At 37.3% G+C, this 26,983-nt stretch overlaps 1 protein-coding gene across 3 annotated transcripts; it reads left to right on the top strand.

The window, feature by feature from the left end:
* Positions 1-827: 827 nt before the first annotated feature.
* ldb1a (LIM domain binding 1a) lies at positions 828-26,983 on the top strand. 3 transcript variants are annotated; one of them, XM_087801974.1, is made up of 12 exons: positions 828-1,039; positions 3,961-4,085; positions 17,699-17,801; positions 20,282-20,326; positions 20,552-20,627; positions 20,948-21,050; positions 21,598-21,770; positions 21,851-21,973; positions 22,063-22,140; positions 22,207-22,330; positions 22,831-22,973; positions 25,150-26,983. In XM_087801974.1, the coding sequence occupies exons 2-12, from the start codon at positions 4,058-4,060 to the stop codon at positions 25,201-25,203; spliced, it is 1,050 nt and encodes a 349-aa protein (XP_087658100.1). In that variant the 5' UTR covers positions 828-1,039; positions 3,961-4,057; the 3' UTR covers positions 25,204-26,983. The 3 variants fall into 3 exon arrangements, with proteins under 3 accessions (XP_087658100.1, XP_087658102.1, XP_087658101.1); XM_087801976.1 differs by lacking the exons at positions 828-1,039; positions 25,150-26,983 and adding an exon at positions 23,444-24,060; XM_087801975.1 differs by lacking the exons at positions 828-1,039; positions 3,961-4,085 and adding an exon at positions 15,457-15,691.

The following is a 26,983-nucleotide window of genomic DNA, read 5'->3' as shown; positions in this document are numbered from 1 at the left end:
GAAATCAAACAATTTTCAACTAATATCAAACAATTTTCAACTATAATCAAACAATTTTCAACTATAAACAAACGATTGTCAACTATAATCAAACTATTTTCAACTATAATAAGACAAATTTCAACTGTAATCAAATAATTTTCAACTATAATCAAACAATTTCAACTGTAATAAGACAAATTTCAACTGGATTCAAATAATTTTCAACTATAATCAAACAATTGTCAACTATAATCAAACTATTTTCAACTTTAATTAAAAATGTATTACAACTATATTCAAACAATTTTCAACTTTAATCAAACAAGACATTTCAGATATTTAAAGGATCAGAGAGAAGAAAAGTTCTTATTATTTCTGCCCTTTATTTATACTTTTGTTTTTCACTAAACACAATAATAGCTTTATACTTGAATTCAGTTTTTAAGAAGTGTGATGGAATGTCTTCGATCAGGACCTTCACACAGTTTGTTTTCTGACTTTGATTTAAAGAGGATTTGGAGACTTCATTGCTAAAAGATTTCGAACTACCTGTTGTCTTCTTGACATCAACATGTCATCAAAATGGTCATGTTTCTTCTTCTACGGTAAATGGGATGTAAATCACTGAGCATGTGAGGCTGCTGATGAGCTTCTTTGTGTGTTTCACAGAGAGGAAGCAACACCAGCGTGGCCCGACACACTCCCTAACTGCTGCCTAACTCTGCTCTGCCGTTGCCATGGATACAGTGCCCTGTCTCCCCCTCTCGCCGTTTGTTTGGAAGGATGGGGCTGGAGTGGAGAAGTGGCTCTGAATGCTGCCTCTGCGTCATATTCATACCAGTGGAACTGAGAGCTCCCTCCTCCTTTCCTGTCTTTCCTTCCTTCTCATCATCCAATTTGCACACTGCTTGATCCCTCCATTAGTGTCTCTGCTCCGAATCTGCTCATCACACTTTTCCTCTGTCTCTGCTGGCTCAGCTCGGTTTTTCCTCTGCGTGGTTGACCCCGGCGGACTTTTGCGAGCAGGCTTGGGTGCAGAAGAAAGAGAAAGACAAAGGTGAGGATGAGATGTTGATGTGTGAACTCGCGTGTGTGTGTGTGTGTGTGTGTGTCGTCTCTCTGTCACGCTGTTTTAGTTCCGTGTTGTCTTTACATCCTGGGCTTGTTGTTGAGCTGCGTCTGCATGTTTTCGATGATGACACATGTGAGTTTGATGTATGATGATGTAACAGTTGTATGTCTTAATAAATTAAACATCTTTTCTGACGCTTTTGTGTCTCTCAGCTGCAGATATTTCTGTCAAACCTGCAGATCTGAATTAAGCTGTGAAGAGACGAGCGATGACCTGCAGAGACAACAGAAAGTGATGCGTGTGAAGGAGAAATTAACGGAGGGAGAGAGAGGGTGAGGGAGAGATAACGAGGGTGAGAAGGGATGAGTGTGGGGGGGTGAGTGAGAGAGAGAGAGAGGGTGAGAGAGAGGGTGAAGAAGAGTGACTGATAGAGCGAGTGAGTTACATTGAAAGAAAGAGAGGGTGAAAGATAATGAGGAAGAGAGAGAGGGTAAATGAGAGATAATGAGTAGAGTGACTAAGGGGGGTGAGTGGGAGAGACATAGGGTGGTGGAGAATGAGTGAGGGAGAGGGAAAGAGTGAGAGGGTAAGAGATAATAAGAGAGCGACAGAGGATGAAAGAGAGACAGAGAGGGTAAAGGAGAATGAGTGAGGAAGAGTGAAAGAGAGAGGGTGAGAGATGATGAGTGAAGGTGAGAGGGTGAGGGACAGCGATAGAGAGAGTGAGAGAAGGTGGAGGAGAGAGAAAGAACGGTGAAAATAGTCAAGAAGTGATTGAGTAAGGGAGAGAGGGTGAGGGAGAGTAAAAGAGATAGAAAGAGAGAGGATGAGGGAGTGAGAAGGAGGGTGAGAAAGAGAGGGGGTGAGGAAATGAGAAGGAGGGTGAGAAAGAGAGGGGTGAGGGAGAGTGAAAATGAGATAGAAAGAGAGAGGGTGAGGGAGTGAGAAGAAGGGTGAGAAGGAGAGATTGTGAGGGAGTGAGAAGGGCGGTGAAAAAGAGAGGGGGTGAGGGAGAGTAAAGTGAGATAAAAAGATAGAGGGTGAGGGAGTGAGAAGGAGGGTGAGAAAGAGAGGGGTGAGAGAGAAGGAGGTTGAGAAAAAGAGGGGGTGAAAAGGAGGGTGAGAAAGAGAGGGGGTGAGGGAGTGAGAAGGTCGGTGAAAAAGAGAGGGGGTGAGGGAGGGTAAAGTGAGATAAAAAGATAGAGGGTGAGGGATTGAGAAGGAGGGTGAGAAAGAGAGGGGGTGAGGGAGAGTGAAAATTAGATAGAAAGAGAGAGGGTGAGGGAGTGAGAAGAAGGGTGAGAAGGAGAGATTGTGAGGGAGTGAGAAGGGCGGTGAAAAAAAGAGGGGGTGAGGGAGTGTAAAGTGAGATAACAAGATAGAGCGTGAGGGAGTGAGAAGGAGGGTGAGAAAGAGAGGGGTGAGAAGGAGGTTGAGAAAGAGAGGGGGTGAGGGAGTGAGAAGGAGGGTGAGAAAGAGAGGGGGTGAGGGAGTGAGAAGGGCGGTGAAAAAGAGAGGGGGTGAGGGAGGGTAAAGTGAGATAAAAAGAGAGAGGGTGAGGGAGTGAGAAGGAGGGTGAGAAAGAGAAGGGGTGAAGGAGAGTGAAGGAGGTTGAGAAAGAGAAGGGGTGAAAGACAGTGAAATGAGATAGAAAGAGAGAGGGTGAGGGAGAGAGAAAATGAGATAAAAAGAGAGAGGGTGAGAGAGTGAGAAGGTGGGTGATAAAGAGAGGGGGTGAAGGAGAGGGAAAATGAGATAGAAAGAGGGGGAGAAAAAGAAACAGGGTTGTTCATTGTGTCTCAGACATGAGTTCAGAGACAGTGATTGACGTCTAAGTGGAGTTTGTGGATCTTGTGGTCAGCTTTGGTTTGGAATGTTGTTGATGTTTTGTGGGAATATTGGACACATGAGAAGTTCAGTCAGAACTCTGGTGAGTGACAGAGGGTGGAAGATTTATTTGATCATGTTTAGACAGAACTCTTTCATCCACCTCGTTGATCTAGATCTGATTTCTTCTTGTTCTGGGTTTGACCCGTGCTCTCCTCCCACAAGGTAGACAACCATTGCTTTAAGAAAGGTTGTTGATGTCAATTAATTGATGATTCCAAAGATTAAAAAGTAAAAAATAGTGGAATGTCTGGACCTCTTAAAACAAATGAAGAGGTCAAAGGTCAGAGTCATTTAGGATGGATCCAGAGTAGTGAAGGGTTGGAATTGTTGTTTTTAAAAAGTTTTTCTTTACACATAGAGTTAGATATTTTTATTTTATATTATAAAAAAAAACCAATCATCTCCATTCAATATTTTATGATTTGAAGCGTTTTAAAATCACTAGAAAAATGTTGGTATAAGAGTTACATATTACTAGACTAATCCAATATCCAACATTTTTATATTGAATTGAAAAGACTTTGAATTAAAACATATTGGAATTAGAATATCAATCTCTATGTGTAAAACTATTAAATTATTAATTAAAAATGTTTTAATGCTTTTTTTCAATTAAATTAAAAATAAAATACTTGAAATGTTTCAATAATTTTAAATGTTAAATTCAACCATTCATTATTCGGATGGCACTGATCTACTTCCTCATTTACACTCGCTGTGGTGATGAAGGCCGAGGAGATGTAAACTGTCTCTGGACTCGTTGTACGTTCTCGTCTCTCAGCAGCAGCAGAACTAGATGAAGCGTCACACGTGCACTCTTGCATGAACCCCTCCAGACCAACACACGCTTCAGGACTTTCTCCATCTGTCACCTTTTTTCTAATTCGTCCTCCTACTTGAGAGGCAATCTGCCTATTAATGATTTAACTTCCTGTGTGTGACGGAGCAGGAGAGAGAGAGAGTGTGTCCGTGAACACTCCCTCTTATCTCCTCCCCTCGTCTGTTGTTTTCCTCAGTCCATGCCAGCAGCAGCAGCAGCAGCAGCAGCAGCAGCAGCAGTGTGAGGACCGAGAGACGCCGATTCATCCGGAGCACAGACCAACATGTGAGAAGATGTCTGTTGGAGGTTGTGCTTGTCCCGGTGAGTCCTTTCTTTCTGGCTGCTGCTGTGAAGGATGACTTATGTGTGTAGAGTTCAACACCAGCCCGGGTCAGCTATGAACAAGTGTGAGGTTGTGTGTGTGTGTGTGTAGGACGAGAGACACACAACTAATGGGTACTAATTGAGTGTATCAAGATACTCTCTTGATGAGTCTTTTCATTAATGTTTTTACTCATTAGTCCAGCAAAGTTTCTTTCAACTGATAATAATGGAGTTTTATAAAAAGAACATTTCATCCGTACAATATTGTTGAGTTCAGTTGCTGTAAGAAGGTTTATTTAGTTAAGTGCATTCATGAAGCTTGAATAGTTATTTCATTTTTTAAATCGATTGAGTTAAAAATATAGAACACATTACCAACATTTAAATATGATGATCTAATATATATATATATTATATATTATTATATATATATATATATGCATAATCAAACATTATTTACTGTCATCAAACCATTTCAACTGTAATCTAAATATTTGACTTGTAAGTGCTGTTTGCGTTTAGCATAAAGTTATGTTGTGTTCCTTTCAAACCGGATTAGGAAAATCATTTCTGCATGATCACTTTTATACTTCCTCCTTAAGAGACCCAGACTAGTGTAATATATGTGCAACATCACCTGCTGCCTGTAAACACTCCAGGAGCTTGATTTGTAGATTGAAGTTGACAGAATAAACGTCACAACACTGGAGCGTTGGTTGACCTACTTTATTATTCATGATGTGTTTTCACAGTTGAACTCGTTGTTGACTCAATACATTTGAATTTGAACTGTAAAGTATTCACTGCATGTGTTGGTGTGTAGCTGGATGTCACAACAGACTTTCACAGTCCTGTGACCTTGAGTGTGTTTCAGAGAACAAGTTGTTTTGTTGGGTTTGAGTAGCAGAGCTGGAGGTTCTCTGCTGGAGAAGTAGATTGCGACACTTGCACATGGCTTTAATCATCTCAACTTCAACAAGTTAGAAGGTATTTACATACAATTTACTACTCAAATACTGAGCAGTGCAGCTGCTGAAAGTGGTGTAATCACTCCTTTAGCATTGTGTACAAGACAAATCCTCCACACACTCTTTAAACTGTGAGGGAAAGTTATATGAAACAAACTTTAGTTGAAACTAAAATGAAACAAACTTTTTGGTTCCATTAGACTTCAGTTCAGATATGAGGCAACGTCCTGCTTTAGATGTGCTTTAATTTTTTTCCCCAACTTTCTTGTCTATAGTTGTCAGAAATGAGTCCAAACAAGCCTGGATGGTGTGTTATGTATGAGTTTCTAGCTCAGGCTGCGACTCTTCTGGAAACAAAAGAAGCATGAAAATGTATTTGTTTATTGTTTGTGTATTTATTTTGATCTCATCTCATTCTGTACATCAGTTTCAATAAATTTGTACACATTGAATTAACCCTTGTGTTATCTCGGGGTCAAGGTGAACAACCTCCACCACTGCATATGTATTTATGGAAGCCAGGGAGGTCGTTGACCTTGACCCCGAGAAAACACAAGGCTTAAACACATTTGTACATGTACATCACTCAAGTACGACAATAGAACTAATATCAACCAAATAATAAACTGAAATCAAACAACTTCTAACTATGATCAAACAATTTTTAACTGTAATGAAACCATTTTCAACTGTAACAAAACAATTTTCAACTGTAAACAAACCATGTGTAACTATAATCGAACAATTTTCAACTGTATTCAAACTATTTTCATCTGTAATCAAACAATTTTCAATTTTAATCAAACAATTTTCAACTGTAGTCAAACAATTTTCAACTCTAATAAAACGATTTTCAACTTTAATCAAACAACTTTCAACTTTAATCAAACAATTTTCAACTATAATCAAACAATTGTCAACTATAATAAGACTATTTTCAACTTTAATCCAACAATTTTCAACTATAATAAGACTTTTCAATTTTAATCCAACAATTTTCAACTATAATAAGACTATTTTCAACTTTAATCCAACAATTTTCCGCTGATCAAACAAGATATTTTAGAGATTGAAAAGGAGAAAAGACATAAACAGGATTCAAGCATCTTCAATATAAGTTCCTCCTAAATACAACCCACTGCAGCAATAAATCAACAATAAAATATGATATTAAATGGACACGTGACACACAACAGGATGTGCCTAAGACCACTGAGACTATGACGAGTGACGAACTCCCGCAGTCAGTCAGTCAGGAGTCAGAAATTGAAGCATCTGTGATCTCAGAGCTTCAATGATCATGTCTGTGGGCTCTTCATCTATCAGAGGAACAAAACCTCTCCAGCACTCCTCCAGTGTGTACGACCACTTATCTGCTCACTTCAATCAAACAAGTGACACAACTTTACGTGCCGCTCACGTACCCTCATGGATGTGCTGAGGCAAGTCCGGGCGCTGAAGGTTCTCTGTTACAGTGCGAGAGCTGTAAATCATTACATCGCAGGCTTGTTTGTTTGCATTCCTGAATGACAGAAGATAGAGGATCATCTTGTACTGAGGCGTCGATCGTGTGTCCGGAGACTGTCGGCATAAATTACCATGCAGTTGTGCTCCTGGTTCGACTTCCTTCCCTCATCACTTTGACATTAACTTCCAATACAAGGTGTAAAAATAACAGTTGTTTTGTTTTCTTATATTCCATCCACTTCAGCCAGAAATCTGATTAAAGGAGTTTGTGTATCTCTGGGTTTTGTTCACGAGTGAGGGAAGAATGAGGTGTGAGATCGACCGGATTGATTTGGGCGGCGTTAGCAGTTATGCAGACGATGCACCGATCTATGGTGGTGTAAAGAACAAATCTCTTGGTTTACTAGTTGATAACCATCAGCTATGATTATGAGCAGTGGGTAGTTAGGAGTGTGTACTGGCGAAGGTCTGGCAATATGATATGTATCACAATACAGGTGCCACGATACGTATCATATTGTGATACTGTAGGAACAAGAATACCTTTGTGGTATTGTCTAGTACTTGACTCTGGTGTTGCAGAATTGACAGACCACATGACTCTTGATGAAGTCGTAACTGCTTCCATTGGTTTTGAAACCAAAATATATCCAAAATCAGTGCTGTAGTCCACTGTATCCTCTTGTCCTCAGTCGTCTCCAGGATCTGGGATTACAATGTTCCTTTAGCTGTGGAGGGATAGAAAGGAATTCTGTATAGAAATCATTGAGATATGTGAATTGAAGTGTATCGATATTTTCTCACACCACAATACAGGGGCAACAAAAAAACAACTGTGATATATTTATACTGTGGGAACAAAGATGTATTTGGTTTCTTATACATGATTAAATGGCATCGATAGTATAGAATTAGCATAGCATAGCATATCCATGAAGGTTCTAATTCATCCAGGTAATTCCTTGGTTTAGAAGGCGAGTCTCTTCAGAAATCTGAAGAACCGAAGAAACTTTCCTGATGAGAGGTGAAACATCATCCCAGACCTCTACACAGCCAAATCAAGTATGTATTTGCAAGTTAGTACTTGATTAAAAAAAACAAAAAACAGTTATTTTGAATATCAATACAGTATCATTAAAAAATAATTGCGATATTTAAGTGTATCTTACACCACCCCGAGTAGTGACCCAAAGAACAAGATGGCAGGTACAAGTGGCTGAAATGAGTTTTCTTTGGAGAGTGCCTGGATTCTGCCTCGATGATAGGGTGCGAAGCAAGGTCATCTGGGAGAGTCTTGCTGTAGAGCATCTGCTCCTTTGCATTAAGAGGGGTCAGTTGAGGTGTAGCTGGGCCTCCCTGCTAAAGCCGCTGCCCCCGCGACCTGACCCCAGGAAAATAAGACAAAGCAAACGATGTAAACTGAAAGTGAATATATCTTTTGTTGTTGTTGACATGAACTCCATAATTAAAATAGCATTCATGACTGGATGAATGCTTGTCCCAGATCAGACTCATCACTTCATCCACTGATGTCCAGCTGATGTGACTTTGCAGTGAATCATGGCTTTGCTGCATCAAAGCATCCGTCCCTGCACAGCCAATCACATCCTTTGTTCCCACTAAATGGTAAAAATAGATTGTGCACCGTCGACCCCCTCCTTTCAAATGATTCACCCACTCAAGCACACTCCCCCCTCCCTCATGTCATTCCCTCTTCCCTTGTTCAGGAGTGTGTGAGAGAATCGGAGCATTACCTCATGCGACAAGTCACATGACAACGGAGGAAAGTGACTTGGAGCGGAGGCAAGATGGCAGCCAAACAGAAATGATTACACAACAACGTGTGCTTTTCCTATCTCTTGGTACTCCGGTTGCCTCCCCTCTGCTGCTTCTATCTTGTTTGTGAGATCAAAATGGCTGAGCTGAGGCAGAGAGAGGAGGAATGCGTGGGAGACTGGGAGGTGTGCGAGGATGGTGGGGGGGGGGGGTAAGGATAGGAGACGTAGTCTGTAGTCTGTCGCATCTGCTGCATGCCGACAGGATGCTAGCGCGAGACTGGCATGTGCCACTCGGACGAGAGTGGGAGTGAACATATTCCATGTTGCATCAATAACAGTAGGCGGGGAACCGTGGCGTCGCAAGACGGGTTCACTTTCAGCTCCAGGCAACTTGCAGCCCCTTCTGTGTGGAGTATGTACTGGGTCTACTCTGGGCACTCTGGTTTCCTCCCACCGTCCAAAAAAACATCACATTTGTCTGTAGTGTTTGTCCGAACTGTTGTGTGTCTCTGTGTTTGTATGCTCTCCCCGTGTTTGTCTGTGGGTGTGAGTAGAGTTGAAAGAAAATATCGATATTGATACATTTAGCACAATATTGAACAGCATTTTATTCCTTTTTTTTTACTCCCCCGAATTTGGGGTAAATATCAAATCTTGTCATATTACAAAGTATTTGTATTTATTTATTTACATTCAAATATTCTCTGCTGTTGTTCATTTTTGTGTTGCGGTTAAACTTCTCGCTGCTAGATGGCAGTATCATTACATCATTACGCAAAGATGATCAGTGAAATCCCACAAACTGACTGAGGACGAGAGGATACAGTGGACTCCAGCAGCTTTTAAAGCTGATGTTTGGACATGTTTTGGTTTCAAAACAAACGAAAGCAGTAACGACTTTGCCAAGAGTCATGTGGTCTGTAAATTCTGCAACACAAGTGTCAAGTACAATACTATGAATATCGCAATATATTGTATAGTTGCCCCTGTATCATGTCAATAGATTCGTTATAATATACCTATGTGTAAGTGTGTGTACTGCAACATAGGGTCCACCTGTTGGGATATGATCGTGACCCTGTAAAGAGAATCATTTTGATTCTTCTTTTTAATAATCTTTATAACTATGGCCTTTTCCAACGATCCACATATATCTGCTCTTTCCTTCTTTTTATTCTCTATTTCCTACCTTTCTACAGTAACAAACCTCTTTAGTTTAGGCATACCACCGTACCTTCACTCTCTTCTTTACTTCTCTGTATGACATCCAGTACTTTTATGTATAACTGTCATCTTAATAATAATAATACTAATATAATTATTAACTGTATTTTGAACCAAAAGTGTTCAGAAGAGGAATTTCATTGAATGGAAAGTACAAAATAAAATAATTGTCAGAAGTATTTAAACAGACTTTTGATCTCATGAGTTCCGCATTAATACAATCGTACGACTGCATGATGCCCTATTTTATCCAGTTCCTGCCGAACCTTCTCGGTATCACACATATTTTCCATCTTACTCAACTCCCAAGTAGAAAATTATTTAATAAATTTAAAAAAACATTTAGTTTAGTTTATTTTTGATTATTCTATTTGTACTTTTTCCCTGTTGTGTTTCTGTTTTTGCTGTTGGAAGTAGTTTCCTCTGGCGGGACTGATGGAGGATTATTAATTTCATCCACAACTGATTGATAAATGACAGATACAAAGATGCAGAGATACAAAATGTATATTTGACTCAGTAGTTTAAAATCTAAGAGAACTCATTTGTTGACATCAGAGTGCAGACAAGATCATCACAAAAGTCACTTCCCCTCTGAAGACGGCAACACTCTGCGTCTCCTCGTCTGTTTCCTTGTTGCTGTCACAGCAGCAGGCGTCACAACAGTCTCTGACAGCTTCATGTTTCCTCTGTCTTGTCGAGCAAATAGAAGAATCTGGACGTTCACAGAACACATTTCCTCACCAGTGACTCACATTTACAAGTCAGCTCACTAAAGAGAAAGTCTCCATGGAATTTCGTTAATAAACAATGAAGGACAGGAATTTCCATCAAGCATATGTTGCTGTACTATCAGGCAGATCTACGCTTCAGTGGAAGAAGTAAAAGCTGAAAACCATCCACCCACTGAAATGAAAAGCAAATATTGTATGAAGATCTATGATGTATGATAAAGATGTATTTGATACTAAATCTTAAAGAACACTCAAGATGAACACATTTGAAAATATATGTTCATATGACACCTATAAATGATCACATGACTCCCATAAATGATAACATAACACCCATAAATTATCCCATGACACCCATAAATGATCACATGACCAACATAAATGATCACATAATACCCATGAATGATCACCTGAGACAGCTCTAGTAGAAGAACTCGCATTTCTCCGATCCTTAAATCTCTTCACTGGCTTCCAGTTTCTTTCAGGATCAACTTTAAAATTCTGGTTCTTACTTTCAGATCTATTCATGGTCAGACTCCTCCTTACATCAGTGATCTGATCCAGCCTTACACCCCAGCTCGGGCTCTGAGGTCTGTGGATCAGAATCTACTTATGGTTCCTCGCACACGGTTCAGGACCAGAGGAGAGAAATCGTTTCAGGCTGTTGCTCCTAAGCTTTGAAACGATCTTCCTCTCTCTTTGCGCTTGATAGATCTACTGACTCCTTTAAGAAACATCTTAAGACGTTTTTATTTGTTCAGGCTTTTCCTTGATTTTCTGGAACTCCTGTTGTGTTTTCAGTTTTATCTTGAACTTTAAAGTATATACTTTTGAGTATTGTTTTGATTGTTTAAGCGCTTTGTGACCCTGGTCTGGAAAAGCGCTATATAAATAAAAATGACTTACTTACTTACTTACCCATACATGATCACTTGACCAACATTAATGATCACATAACACCCATAAATGATCATATGACTCCCATAATAGAATAGAATAGAATAGAATAGAAAACGTTTATTCATCCCCAGAGGGGAAACACACTTTTACAACAGCAGCAGCAGGACAATGAAAATAAAGTCCATGAAAAAAAAAAAGAAATAGTAAAGAGATAATAAAATAAAATAAAATAAAACGGTCTTAAAAATATACAAATGATTTACAGTATTACAAAATTAGCACTATTAACAGAATAAAATAAAGTAAAATAAAAAATAAAATAAAATAAAATAAAATAAAATAAAATAAAATAAAAATAAGATAAAAACAAAAAATAAAAACACATAGTAATTGATCACATGACCCACATAAATGAGTACATGACCCATATAAATGATTACATAACACCCATAAATGATCACCTGAGACCCATACATGATCACATGACCAACATAAATGATAACACAACACCCATAAATGATCACATGACAACCATAAATGATCACATGACCCACATAAATGATCACATAACACCCATAAATGATAACCTGAGACCCATACATGATCACATGACCAACATAAATGATCACATAACACCCATACATGATCACATAGCACCCATAAATGATCACATGACCCACATAAATGATCACATAACACCCATAAATGATCACATAACACCCATAAATGATCACATGACCCACATAAATGATCACATAACACCCATACATGATCAAATGGCAGCCATAAATGATCGCATGGCACCTATAAAGGATCACATGACACCCATAAATGAACACATTACACCAATATATGATCACATGACACAAATAATTTGCACATTACAGTATACATATATCACATAAATGGTCAAGGCTAATGAAAATAATTTAAAGAAAAGACACAATTTAAGTATGAAGTAAATATTGTGTTCATTCAAATAAATTGATAAAATTATTATTATTATCTTATAATAATGTAAATATTAATGTATTTGATTATGAAAATTGTTTGATTACAGTTGGAAATTGTTTCATTAGGTGATAACTGTTTGATTATAGTTGAAAATTGTTTGACTACAGTTGATAATTGTTTGATTACAGTTTTTATTTTTATGAATAATCGTCTGTATTGCTGTGTCTAATTGGAAAAACTATTTCCCAAAGAAGACCTCCTGAGCGATCAATAAAGTTAGCTACCTAACCTAGCCTATAATTCTTGGATTACAGTTGAAAATAGTTTGATTACATTAGGAAATATTACTGTTGGAAATTGTTTGATTTCAGTTAAAACTGTTTGATCACAGTTGAAAATCATTTGATTACAGTTGAAAATTATTTGATTATAGTTGAAAATTGTTTGATTATATTTGAAAATTGTTTGATTATAGTTGAGAATTGTTTGATTATAGTTTAAAATTGTTTGATTAAAGTTTAAAATTGTTTGATTATAGTTGAAAATTATTTGATTATAATTGAAAATTATTTGATTACAGTTGAAAATTATTTGATTATAATTGAAAATTGTTTGATTATAATCATGGTGTCCTTGTTATTTATGTCCTTGATTTTTTTTACCCTTTAAACACAAAGTAAAAGTTGTTCTTAACTGGAAGAAATGTGTATTTTTATTACCATTATACTTGTTTCTTAGGTGAATCTTCCGCAATCTATTTACTCCACATTGAGTAGAAGTCAATTTGTATTAGAAACCTGGAGATTATTCAGCCATTATAGTTTGTTGGTGTCAATGTTGATAGTTTCATGCCTGATGTGTCATGATTAACCAGCAGAGGTCGCACTGGAGTCACCTTTATGAAAAACGGATTCAAATATAGAAATACTAGCACTATATAGTTTGTTGGATGTTTTGCTGATCTAGAGAATCTCAGGAAAACATCTTGAGCTCATCCAGAATATGGGAAAAGCAATACGATCACATTTCAAATCTCTCACTCACTGATTCTTTGTTTACATGATGCAAACGTGATTTCACCTCACATGTTTACAAAGCATTTTCTCGTGATTTAGAGTCCAGCTGTAGCGGATCTCTCTTCCTGATCAAATCTGAACTTCAGTCGCTCTGATTTGGGTCAGATGTATTTACTCCCCCTCCCTCTCTCTCTCTCTCACCCCCAGCTCGTCCACCCCCCCTGGCTCTTATAATTACAAGCAAATGTCTGAACAAATTGAGCTTTAAAAGGCACTTTGAGACCACAGAGGATTGTTTCTGCCCTTCAGATGTGTTGCTTGTAAACATCAGAGTGGTTATTGATTAAAAGTGAGGCGGCAGATGATCACATTATATCGTCGCAGCTAGAGAAGGATCGACAGAGCAGTTTTAAAGGAGTTTAGTCATCTGAGAAGTCCATTGTTTTTTCACAAGCTTGTTCAAACTCCTGAATTAACCAAAGCTATTGATCACGACTGAAAGAAGATGTCGCTCGAGCTCATTAAATAAGCACTTAATCATTTCTTCACAGATAAAAAGAAGGTTTTTTTGTGCATCAAGTTATACCGTTTGTGTGGAGAGTTTGATGTATAATTGACGTACTTGCACAGAAAAACATTTCGTGAAGAAAACAAAATAAAGTATTCAAATTTTCAATAGAATTTCTAAATTTATATTTAATTTTGGATACATTTTTACTGAACTGCTTTTACTAAAAATGAACTACTGACATTTAGTTTAATTTAGCTAAGGCCAAAATGATGTGTCAATCAGAGTGATTATGGGGTATCAATCCATCCCCACCGTCAAATAATGAAAATGATTTCAGGCACACAGGTTTCATCACACAGTTTGAAAACATACAGTGGTTAAACAAGTACTCTAAAAATGGAAATACATCAGTATCAGAATTTTGTAAGGTGAAATGTAACATAGCACATTTTGAAACTTCTAATTGTGTAATTGAAATGTTGTTGTTTCTGTAAACATTGAAATTTTTATTTTTGAATGACATTATTGCTATATTAACAGGTTAAATTGATTTATATTGAAAAATTGAATTTAATAATTTGTATATTGAAAGGCTGAATCTGTTTTTATTTAATTATTGAATTTAATAATTTTTCTATTGGAAGGTTTAAAAACATTTTTATTGAATACTAGAATTTAACAACTTGTATATTAAAAGTTTGAATTCCTTTTTTATTGAGTACTTACATTGTGTGTTTATGAAATTTTGATACGTAGTTAATTTTGAATAAATGCATTTCAAAATATTTTAAAAATGAATTATTTTTAAACGTAAATTATGTAAGTAAGTGAGTAAATATTTTTTATTTGTATAGTGCTTTTCCAGACCAGGGTCACAAAGCGCTTAAAAAATCAAAACAATATTCAATAAAGTATATACTTTAAAGGTCAAGATAAAACTGATAACACAACAGGAGTTCTAGAAAATCAAGGAAAAGCCTGAACAAATAAAAATGTCTTAAGATGTTTCTTAAAGGAGTCAGTAGATCCATCAAGCGCAGAGAGAGAGGAAGATCTATACTATAGGAAGATATGATACTCTAATGTAAATGCATGTACCAAGCAGATATCCATATAGATGTACAATATATACACTTGCATACTACATCATATCTATTATCCCTGTATACTAAGTTAAGAAGAAAATATAACCATTAACACTATTTTTTTTATTTTGTATACCTCAGTATCCTCAGTTGTAAGTAAGTAAGTAATTTTTATTTGTATAGCGCTTTTCCAGACCAGGGTCACAAAGCGCTTAAACAATCAAAACAATATTCAATAAAGTATATATTTTAAAGATCGAGATAAAACTGATAACACAACAGGAGTTCCAGAAAATCAAGGAAAAGCCTGAACGAATAGAAACGTCTTAAGATGTTTCTTAAAGGAGTCAGTAGATCCATCAAACTTTCTCGTCCAAATACCTGTTTTCAGAAATATGTTTGTAGTTAAAACCGATTTATATTTGTATTAGTGTTTATTTATACATCCATAATGTCACATAAAAGTAGAAAAACCAGAGTAATGTTCTAGATAAATGGACGGGGGCGGGACGGTCTTGGCCTCTGAACGCCCTGACAATTGTGTCCTAGTATCTGACCCGTGTCGCGGGACAACAGGGACCTCAGACAGGAGCTGACCCCCCGGGGGGCCCCCGGTCACAGGGCCGACTGGTCCCGGGCTGCGGGAGCGACGTGACGGGGTGGGCGGGGGAGGAGGTGCGGAGGCGGGGCTTTTGTTTGCTCAAGTCTCGGCTGGAACAAAGACTGTTGTGGAGCCGCTACATCCCCGCCAAGCTAATGTTGCAAACAAAGACAGAAGAACCGTAACACCAGGAGCCGGACGAGAATCCCTTGACCGCGTTTGTTGGCTCTATTTCCCGGGAACATCGCGGTGTCCACCGGAGGTGTTTCCCCGTCCAGCTTCTCCCGCTAGCAGCGAGGCTAGCTGGCTCAGAAACTACGAGGTTGTTCGTGGAGCACCGCGGCTCGGTGAACCTTTCTCTGCAGGTAACTCGCTAGTGCACCCGCCGTGGCCTCGGTGCAACTCCCCGGTTGTAACCCGGGTGCAGACGAGCTGGTTGTTGTCGGGCCGGTAGTTGAAGCACCGCGGGAAGCGATGGAATCCGACCTCCCGCAGGCGGCGGAGGAGCGAAGGCCCAGCGGGTCCAGTTTACGTCTGGCCCTGTGCTAGCATCTTTTCTGCTTCATAGCATGTTTAACGTTAGCATTTCACCCAAACACTGCTAGTTTACCCCTCAGCCTCTCACGCATTGTTTTCAACCAGCACGAATGACAAAACATATTATAAACGATTATCTATTGTCTTATACAGTATATATAGATATTCTACAGCAGTGTATTTCTGGGCTTCAAATCATATTATGTTTGTCCTAGTTCTATGAAGGTTTATTTATCAATAAAGTGTATGAAATGATAACTGTTTAAAAGACAATTGTGGTATTTTTGTATTGCAATTACATTTCTGGCCTCTAAATGGCTGGCTGAGGATGAGAGGATAACATCGACTCCATCTGCTTATAATGCAGATGTAGTCAAGAGTCATGTGGTCTGTAAATTCTGCAACTCCAAAGTCAAGTATTGGACAATACTGCAGATATATCCTTGTTACTACAGTATCACAATATATCATACCCTTGTATCTTGATGCACATCTTCAGATTTATGTGGTCAACTGCTTGTTGGTCAGAGGTCAAACAAGAAATGCAAGTATTGTCTACTTAACATTTAATGTATGGGTTATGTTACCTCTAATAATTAAATTATTACATACAAAGTTGAATATATTTCCATCTTGCACTATAGAATCGTAGAATAATATTGTGATATGGTGGGAAAAATGATAAATTTGTAGTATTGTCGAGTACTTGACTCTGGTGTTGCAGAGTTTACAGTACACATGACTCTTGACGGAGTTGTAACTGCTTTCATTTGTTTTGAAACCAAAATGTGTCCAAAAATCTGCTTTATAAGATGCTGGAGTCCACCGTATCCTCTCGTCCTCAGTCATTACCAGGTTTTACCAGGATTATATTGTTCATTTAGCTGCTGAGGACGTAATGACTGCTGCCTTTTTGCAGTAAGTTTAATTGCAACACAGAAATGAACGACCTTTGTGAATATTTTCATGTTAATCTTTTTTTAGATGGAAAAAAAAATCTACATTTTATTCACAAGTTATTTAGATACAAATCATAAAAGAACTATGATAGAAAAAATAAAGTATTATTTGAAAGCAAAATCAATATTTTTAGCAATTCAGTCCTTTTTTTATCAATGGGGTATCCTGAACTAAACTCTAAACCGTCTGCATCTTTGTTGAGGACTACAGATGGAAAGTAGCGTTGTGCTAAATCTGGTGCGACTGGTGTGAACTGAGCTGAAAAAAAGATTGTTATATACAAACTGCAAACCTTACATGAATGTATTTAAGGTGTTTTTATTTATATTTGAATATTTTTAAAAGTACAACTTGGGATTTAAGAAAACAATGATATTTATTTCTAGTGCAAAGGACAATATTCCATAAGATGTTTAAATGTCTAATGTTAAACATATTGTGAAGGTGTTTGAAACATCTTTCCGAGACCTTGTGTCTGCTGCAGGTCCACATTGAGATGTAGGAACAACATTTCATTTTTAAAACTGCCCTAATTTGTGGTCAAACAGCTTATCTAGGCGGAAAAGGGTAACGGTGCGAACGGGTGTTGGGGGATGGGTGGGAGAGGGAACGAGAGGGGGAGATGCATGGATCCCTTCATCAGCAGAAAAACAACAAACTAGAACATAGCTGTTTATATTCCCTCACTTGTTTTCACAAATCCACCCCCTCCTCACTTTACTAGATTGAAGGTGCATTAGATAATGAAGCACAGAAAACGTTTTGGCAGTCGTGCTCTTCGCTGCCATTAGATGACTTGGACGATGCTAAATCAAAGTGATCTAAATCTTCTCTCTAAATCTCCTTTCCTTTTTCTAATCATCTCTGAAATACAGGCTGTTCGTCAAAGTCATTCAAGCTGTACTCTCCAAAGGAGCCCCCCAACGGTGGCAGCTTCCCCCCCTTCCACCCAGGCGCTATGCTGGACAGAGATGTGGGGTAAGTTGTTTGTGACAAAACTCATCAAATGATGCCAACATTCACAAATGCCAATATAGCATCACATCATCTGTCGGGTCTTTTACAGCTTCATTACTAAACCTCTATAAAGTAAACACGACAAGATTTATGCTTTTTATAAAGCTTTCGAATAAAGTCTTCATAGTAGAGGTCATTGTTTTTGCGCACCTCTTTTGTGTTGATGTTTTTTTGTTGTTTCTAGTTGTCGCCATTCATTTGAGTAGGAAAAATCTCATCATTATTAACTCTGCATGTGTCCTGGTTTATGCAATATTGTGAGTAATTTGCTAACTTTGCAGAATTCAACCCTTTTTTTTGTGAGCAGCTTTTACATAATCAGTTGTAGGGATGTCCCAAAACCAAAATCTTCAATTCTATTCCAATACGTGGGCCTCTATACGCCCTGTTGTGTTCTAGTATCTGACCCTTGTTGTAGGACAACAGGGACCTCAGACATATGAAAATATTCAATACCCAATAGCATTTTCAATACCACAATGATATTACTAAAAAAAACACTTTTAAATTTAAAATAAATATTTTATAAGCAAGAACAATGGAAAATATAACGTGCAACAATGAACTGAACCACACTTAAGTATTCTTGATAAAGCAACACTGTCATTGTCCGTACCAAAGTAACAGCAAAACGGGTGAAATGGCAGCAATGACTGAAAGAGAAAGGATACACCAGTCTCAAGCATTGTGGCTTTCAAACAAAGTTCAACATTAAAAATGAAGGCGCTGACAGATACCGGATCTTCCATGTTGCTCCAGATTATTTGAGACTGTTAATGCACTTCATTGTGCATTGTTAATGTAATTAAAAAAAAACTTGTAGGAAAAGTACTTTCCTACAAGTGCTTTCACATTTGATTAGAGAAAGTATATAAATGGAAGCGTTTCTAATAAAAGGTGTAGGGATGTCATCTGTGTCGGCATGTTTTTTATTTTATTTATTTTGCTACCTTTACACTCCTGTGTACTCCGCTACAAATGGACTTTCAATATTATTTTTAATTTAACATTTATAAATATTTTGCAATCAATGCGCCCTTAATGATTAACAAAAAAACAAATGTTTCTAGCACCCCTGACTAAATGATGGGCGAACTCTGAAAAATGATGGTTCCCAATACTATATTTTATTTTCATAGCTCTTTCAGTGTGTTGGCAATTGAATACGGCCCATGGAATACATTGGTTACATTTCCTTTTACTTTAGTGGAATTGTTAGGACAACTTTTATACAATGAATCTTTAATGTAAGTTTACTCATTATATTCGCAGTACATAGACAGAGTATTGACATCTTTAAAAATAAAAAACCTGTAGGTACATCTGCTTGATGTGTAAGAAATATTGACTTTGGGATACACAAAGCTTACGATGCAATATATCAAGCTCACTATGTTTCGATAGGATATATAAAAGCTCAGGATCCGATATATTTCAATATACTTTAATTTTCGTTATGATTTCAAGGAAAACTACATTTTATGTAACATCTTGTAATTGTTCCGCTGTCTTTTGGTTTAATTATTATTACTGAAAGCTAAATATCTAATTCTTAAAGAATTCCTTTGCCTCGACTACAGTTTTACGGCTATCTCTGTATATTAAGGGTGGGTACTGACATGGATCTCTTGATAATATTTGTATCACGATACAATATTGTGATACTGTAGGAACAAGGATATATTTGTAGTATTGTTGAGTACTTGAATCTGGTGTTGCAGAATTTACAGCTTTCATTTGTTTTGAAACTAAAATATGTACAAACATCAGCTTTAAAAGCAACTGGAGCCCATTGTATCCTCTTGTCCTCAGCAGTTGCTGGGATCTTGCTGGATTTCATTGTTTCTCTAGTTGCGACGGTTGTAATGACTGCTGCCATCTAGCAACCAGAAGTTTAAAAAAAGTGTAAATATTTGCTTGTTAATGCTAAATAAAAAAAAAAAGTATTTTACACACACTAATGGAATATAAGTAAACCAAAAATGGATCTATGTTAAGAGATTGATAGATACTTTATTCGCAATCCTAGCAGCACTGGTAACGGGTAAATGCGTCTTAAAATAAAGTATGCAGACTTCTGGGAATTCAAAGAAAAAATATTCAATAATGTCTAACAATAAACAGGCAGGATGAAGACTTCAATTATACTGATATTAAGATATGTAGAATAGACTTTTAACAAAATATAAGAATCAAAATGTATATGATTTGAAAGCAGAATCGATCATGGTAATGTTTCAGCATTATCGACGTTGCTGCCACACACTCATTCATCTTTGACATATGATGCCACGCATATAAGAAAATAAACATCACAGAGACCCATTTATATGCAATTAATTAAAATACATTTTAATTTTTTTTATCAATAAATGGCAATTTGGGGGATTTCAGTAATTTATGCACTTCTTTTTTTATTGTTTTTTTTTATTACCTCACAGGCCTACACCCATGTATCCTCCATCGTATATGGAGCCTGGAATGGGGTGAGTTCTGAATTTTTAGTAGTAACATCTATCCATGATATGAAATTAAATGTTCATTTAAAATATAAAAAAAAGATCCTTGAGATGCTAACGGTTTAAAGCAGCACATGAGACCAAATGTAAGAAAGGGAGCGTGAGAGCGTTAATCCTGCAAATGCTGGTATTGAATGATTTAATCACCTTAACATGACATTATTCTCAATATGATTCTGACCACTCTTCCAGGAGACCCACTCCTTATGGGAACCAGACAGATTACCGGATATATGAGCTGAACAAACGGCTACAGAATTGGACAGAGGTAAATAAAACTTCATATTTTCGTTACGTCACTGAAGCTGATTTTTCAAAGTTTTATATCATTTTACTTTGGTAAATTTCAATCAGTATATTTTAAGGAACACTCTGGCTTAACATTCAGGCTTTTAATAGGATTATATGCTTAGTGCAAATGTAATTGGAAAGCCAACTGGGATGTGCAATTGTGCACGATTAACTCTGCAACTGTTCAGTTCTGGTTACTATGTTTGAAGTTTTATCCTTGCAGTTCATCAGGCTAAAACATATTGTGTTACTCTTAATCCATCTTTTGAAACTCTAGAACATGTTTCTTTTCCTCAGGACTGTGACAATCTGTGGTGGGATGCCTTTACAACAGAGTTCTTTGAAGATGATGCGATGCTTACAGTTACCTTCTGTCTGGAGGACGGACCCAAACGATACAGTAAGATTCATCAATGAACAAAAAGAAAGCTTTCGCTAAATGTGGTGCCCATAGGAGACGTATAACACACAACGAGAGGACATGGTTTAGTACATACAGTATTATGCAACATCAATAATAAATTAACAAGATAAAGTAAGTTAAGTATGAAATAAACATTTTGTTAATTGAAATGGAAAAATGTATATTGGAGGCAGAAATAGTGACTGATTATTGTATATATATATACTGAAACTTGCAAGACAAGACTGAACAAAAATAAATAGTCAAACATATATCTATGAAGTATATTTTTAAAGGGTTTAAAATACAAACTTCCTTGATGAGCCTCTAGTTTTAAAGTGGTTTAATGTCACTGCAATTCAATCAATGTTGATTCTTGAGAAGACGATCAACAATAAGTTTGACAGATAATCAATCACCCTCACTTGCTTCTGCTAACTTTATTGGCAGCTGGATGAGTATAAATTAGATTTAATGAGACATAATTTTTTTTAAATGTTGAATGTTTCAAAATAAAGTGAATATTGCTCTTTGTCCCTCACAGCAATCGGCAGGACGTTGATTCCCAGATATTTTCGGAGTATCTTTGAAGGCGGTGCCACGGAGTTGTTCTACGTTTTGAAGCATCCAAAGGAATCTTTCCACAGTAATTTTGTTTCTCTGGACTGTGACCAGTGCACCATGGTGACCCAGAACGGCAAACCCATGTTCACACAGGTACCGTGTTCTCCTCCATGATGCAGCATTCCTGAATCTCTGTTCCTTCAACTGAATGTTCTGCTTGAATTTAACACCAGGTGTGCGTGGAGGGACGCCTGTACCTGGAGTTCATGTTTGATGACATGATGCGGATCAAGACGTGGCACTTCAGCATCAGACAACACAGAGAAGTTCTGCCCAGAAGCATTCTGGCTATGCATGTAAGATATGTTTCACAATAAAATGAATGAGACTCGGAGCGATTGTTACTGTATTCACACCTTTCTACTGTGTTGCCTCCTCAATCCAGGATCCCCAGATGTTGGATCAGCTGGCTAAAAACATCACCAGATGTGGGCTTTCTAACTCCACGCTCAACTACCTCCGTGTAAGTGCATTCAGTCGGAACTTGATCTAAAGCAGTAATGTATAATATATATACTTTTTTTTTCAGTTATGTGTGATTTTGGAGCCAATGCAAGAGCTCATGTCTCGACACAAGACGTATAGCTTGAGCCCCAGAGACTGTCTGAAAACCTGTCTCTTTCAAAAGTGGCAAAGAATGGTCGCCCCTCCAGGTGTGTTGCATGAATGCCGTCTTTGTTCTTTATACATTTTCAGAAACTGATGTCAAAGATGAGATTTAAACAAACACAGTTTAAATCTTAAACATTACTTGTGTACAATCATAGAATTGAACTACAATGAAACATTTTTTAACTCTTCGCAAAACACGTTCAACTCAATTTTCTACATTAATCAAACCATTTTCAGCTTTAATCAAAAAAATTTCAACATTAATCAAAAAATGTCAATGTTAATCCAGCCATTTTCAATGTTAACAACATTTTTTAACATTAATCAAACTATTTTCAGCTGCAATCAAACAATTTTCAATGTTAACAAATTATTTTTTAACTGTAATCTAACATTCTCTGCTGATCTGACAATATATTATGAATATAGATTTTAAGATGATATTTTAGAGATGGGGAAAGAGATAGAGCGAAGGACAGTGTTGCGTACTCCTTTCAAAAGACTGTTAGATATTCAAGCTTTTTAAAAATTCTATTTGCAGCTGAGCCAGCCAGACAAGCACCAAACAAACGGCGGAAAAGGAAGGTGTCGGGCGGGAGCACGGTGGGGACAGGCGGTGGCGCTAATAACAACAGCAACAGCAAGAAGAAGAGTCCAGCCAACAATTTTTCTCTCTCCAACCAGGTACACACTAACACTTTCTTCTTCTCTCTGCTAACACTTTCACGCACAGAAGTAGTTTGACATTATTGTGTGGAGGTCATCTGGAGGTGGGTTTGTAAAGCAGTGATGGGCAGTCCCTGGTCCTTTTGGGGCCATGTGTATGAGTCACACCCATAGTAAAGAATTTTTGTGTAATTCTAGATGTTATCTTTGAGTGAACAAGACCCGAGGTGGATTTTGAACTCACTTATTAATTCAGCACTTGAGGATCAGGGATGCCCACTACTGGCCAGAAGGGGGAGCTCTGACCCAGGTCTTTCAAAGCCTTGGATGTGGTGGTGTTGATAGTTTGGCCGTATCCATTTTTGAATTTGGTGTCTGTGGTGATAAGATTTGGGCATCAGGTTCCTCGCGTCCGTACAGCCAGTCTTCCGCCGACCCCCCCGGGTGCGATGGGGATAACATGAACTGGCCCTTACTGTCCCCCATAGGACGTGATGATGGTGGGGGAGCCCACTTTGATGGGAGGGGAGTTTGGTGACGAGGACGAGCGTCTCATCACGCGTCTGGAGAACACGCAGTGCGATGGCGTGAATGGCCTGGAGGACGAGGACAGTTTCAACGGCTCTCCTCACTCACCCTGGAACAACAAAGCTCCCTCCAGCCAGGAGAGCAAAAATGACTCCCAGTCTTCCCAGTAGAGTTTTTGGAGAGTTTACTGGCATCCACCAGTGCCGACACGCTAGTGAGAGATTTGAGATTTGGGGCCTTAAGCACTTAATGTTCAACTTGCTTTTGTTCCTTTTTTTTAAGAATATGGAAGTACGTCAGTTTCATCAGAATATTGAGTGATTTGAATTCAACATTTCAAATGTAACCTTCATTCAATTAAATATTTTCTATATTGAAAGGTTGAATTTCCTTAAATATTTTCTAAATAAAAGATTTGTTTGATATTTAAATTCCAATAATTAAAACCGTATATAAATAGCAGCCTTTAAATTCAATAATATAGTATTTTTTTCCACCAGACGATATCAAAAGAGTACCGAGCTACTTGATCTAACTTTTAAGCCAATCATGGTGGCCCATTATACCAGCCATTTTACATTTATTTTAAAAGTCTACAAATAAAAAAAACAAAGTTTAGGATGGAATTAAAATATCAAATTCTAAAAGTTAAAAATTAAAAAATGTAATTAATTTTTTATTAATTGTTTGATATTGTTTAATTCAGTAGTTGGTATATTGAAAGATTGAATTTGGTCTCCACTTAATATTAATATTATTCTTATATTATTTACTATTCATATTTTTTGTACACATTTAGTTTAATATTATTACAATCCTTTTAAAATAAAGAAATAATTCAAATTCAATATAAAAATGTGGTTCTACGTAATCCATGGATCCTCGCATGATTTGCTGAAAGTTGGATCAAGTAGCTTGTTTTTTTGTTGGTATTGTCTAGTGACAATATAATACAAATATGTTATATTGAATTTAAAACAATATGAATGAAAAATGTCAACTTTAGAAAAAATAATTGGAATTATTGGAATTGGGATATAGAACTCTAAACAATTTCCCAAAAGAGATCTTGACGGGGATCAATAAAGTTTATTTAATTTCAAACGTAAAATCTTTCAATATTGAAAATGTTTTTTTTTTTTGTAGGTTAATTGTTTAAAAAAACAGCATCTCCATTTAAAATAAAAAAAAGTTTGAACATTTGAAAAGTTTTTGGTCAATATTCTGATGACGCTGATCTACTTCCTAATAAGTGCGGCTAAAACAAAAGCAGAAGTTCAAAGGTGCTCGTTGAATGTCTATAATGGCTCAGAGGTGCAACATTGAAGAACCCACTTTAGCAACTACTGTGTTGCATCAGTGGTGCTCAGTCTTGGCCATCGTCAGCTCCAGTCTTCTCGGCAGATTGTTTCGACTTCCATTGCCGACAACCTGTTCGACGTAGCCCACCTCGATAGTCCGATCGTGCCAGTGGGTTCTTGTTCCAACCTCGGGTCTCTCCCGTGTGTTTTTCCTTGACGACGCACCAGTGTTTGTGTTGTGCTCATGTCACAGGAAACATGTCGACTTTCATTTTAACTTATTTCTGTTTTGCAGGTAATTGTGTGTACTCTTAGTGTTGAAATTCAACAACCAGTTTTTAAAAACTCAATATTTGTTTTTGTAGGACCTGGTTGGAACAAAAACCTGTACAGTGCCGGAGCTTGAAGACCGGAGTTGAGAACCACTACGCAAAATCTTAAACACACATTCACAGTCTTATTGATAAAGCAACACTCATGTACACCCACATACACACTCCAGCTCCAACACACCAACCATACAGACAGTTTGCCAACACCTTCTACGAAAACATTGAGGTACTGGAGAGACGTGGCCTGTCTGGACCAGAGCACCGCTACAGATAAAGTGTGTTTTCATTTTCTATGTTGTTGTTTTTTTTCATTTTTATTATTTTTATAAACAATTTCTAAAAAAAAAAACAGACAAGAAAACAAACACCCCAGATTATTCTTTGCACTGTTTGAAGTATTTACTCCAGTTTATTTTGAATGGTATTTTGTTTTTCTTATTCTATAAATGCTAATGTAAGAATTGTAAACCATCAAAAACTTGCAGTGTATCGATGTATAAGTATCAGTGTTTGATCATTCTTCTTGTGACGTTGATAACTTTTATGTAAGTCTATGCTTGATATTCCAACATGTCACCAGGTCCTGTTAAGGCTTGTTTTTTCAGGTCACAACCACAACTTGTTCATTTGTTGCTGAGAATGTGAAACCAGACAAATTGATTAACCGCTGCCTCCTGACAAAAATATCGGTTGTAAAAACCCACTGTTTTTTCCCCCCAGATCGTTTGCTTTTGTCTTGACGAATCAGATGACACAGCAAAATGTGCCTTTTTGAAATGAAAAGTGTATTTGGGTTTACGACTTGTAGTGAACTTTTCAAATAGTTGACAGAGGCACCTAAGGTAGTCATCAGATTTCGAAGAATAAAGGTCATCAGAATAAACAATTGTTTGTCAACAATCATGAAGAATCAGTAGCCTGTTAAAATGTGCTGCTGTTGATTGACAAGGAGATGGAATTATTGTTCTACATTTTGTTTAAATAAAGTCAACTGTATTCATAACTGCAGCGTGTACACGTGGCTTGATGATCACACCAGCTTGCACATGTCTAACTCATGTGATATGCAATTTAAGTTCGTGGTTCCACAGTAATGACGAGCGGTTGTGGCCTGGAAACCTTTCTTTCCCTGTAAATCTTCAACTCTCACCTGATCCTGTTCTTTTCTTTTCTCTCTGGGGCGCGCTCTGTAGAAAGGTGACATCGAAAACTGAAATTTGCTACTCAAAAATATTTTAAAAAGTACATTTTGACACAAGTGTAAGATATTAAAAAAAACAACTTTTGTATTAAGTTTTCCCAGAAATGTTTCTAATCTCTCACTCCAGAAAGCTGCAGACCAAGAAGCTCCATGTAAAGATATTGAATACACTGTTTGATGAAGAATCATTTTGTTGGCTTTACTCATGTTTGTGTCCGTGCTTGTATATTTTTTAGCTAGTCATTTCTGTAAAAGTTCTTCTATGTATTCCTCCCTAGACTTCGACTCCATCTAATGTAAAGAGATGAAATTACTTCTGAACTGTTTGTTGTTTTCTTTGAACGTGATTTCAAAACGGTACAATCACTGATGGAAAACTGTTGCCCTCATTTTAGCAAACTATTTATTTTTCTATGTACTGACATGCTATTTTAGGTCTGACCCGCCTGTACAGTACGTGTGACAAAACATGGAGGAGCTGATGAATACTTTACTGCTGGTTGACGCTCATCTCTTGGTTTTGTTTTGGCTCAGTTCGTCCGGCTTGGTGGGTCAGTTTGGTCACTGTCGACTGATATTTAATAGCCATTTCTTTTTGCTGTGTTAGGTCCCTGATCCGTCTGAAAACATATCAGATGCACAAAATAAATAACCACATTTAGAAAA

The sequence above is a fragment of the Callionymus lyra genome, chromosome 11, assembly GCF_982586985.1.
Source record: "Callionymus lyra chromosome 11, fCalLyr1.hap1.1, whole genome shotgun sequence".
NCBI classification, from domain to species: Eukaryota; Metazoa; Chordata; class Actinopteri; order Syngnathiformes; family Callionymidae; genus Callionymus; species Callionymus lyra.
The sequence above is the reverse complement of the archived record's forward strand: the minus strand, read 5'-3'. Positions and strand labels throughout refer to the sequence as shown.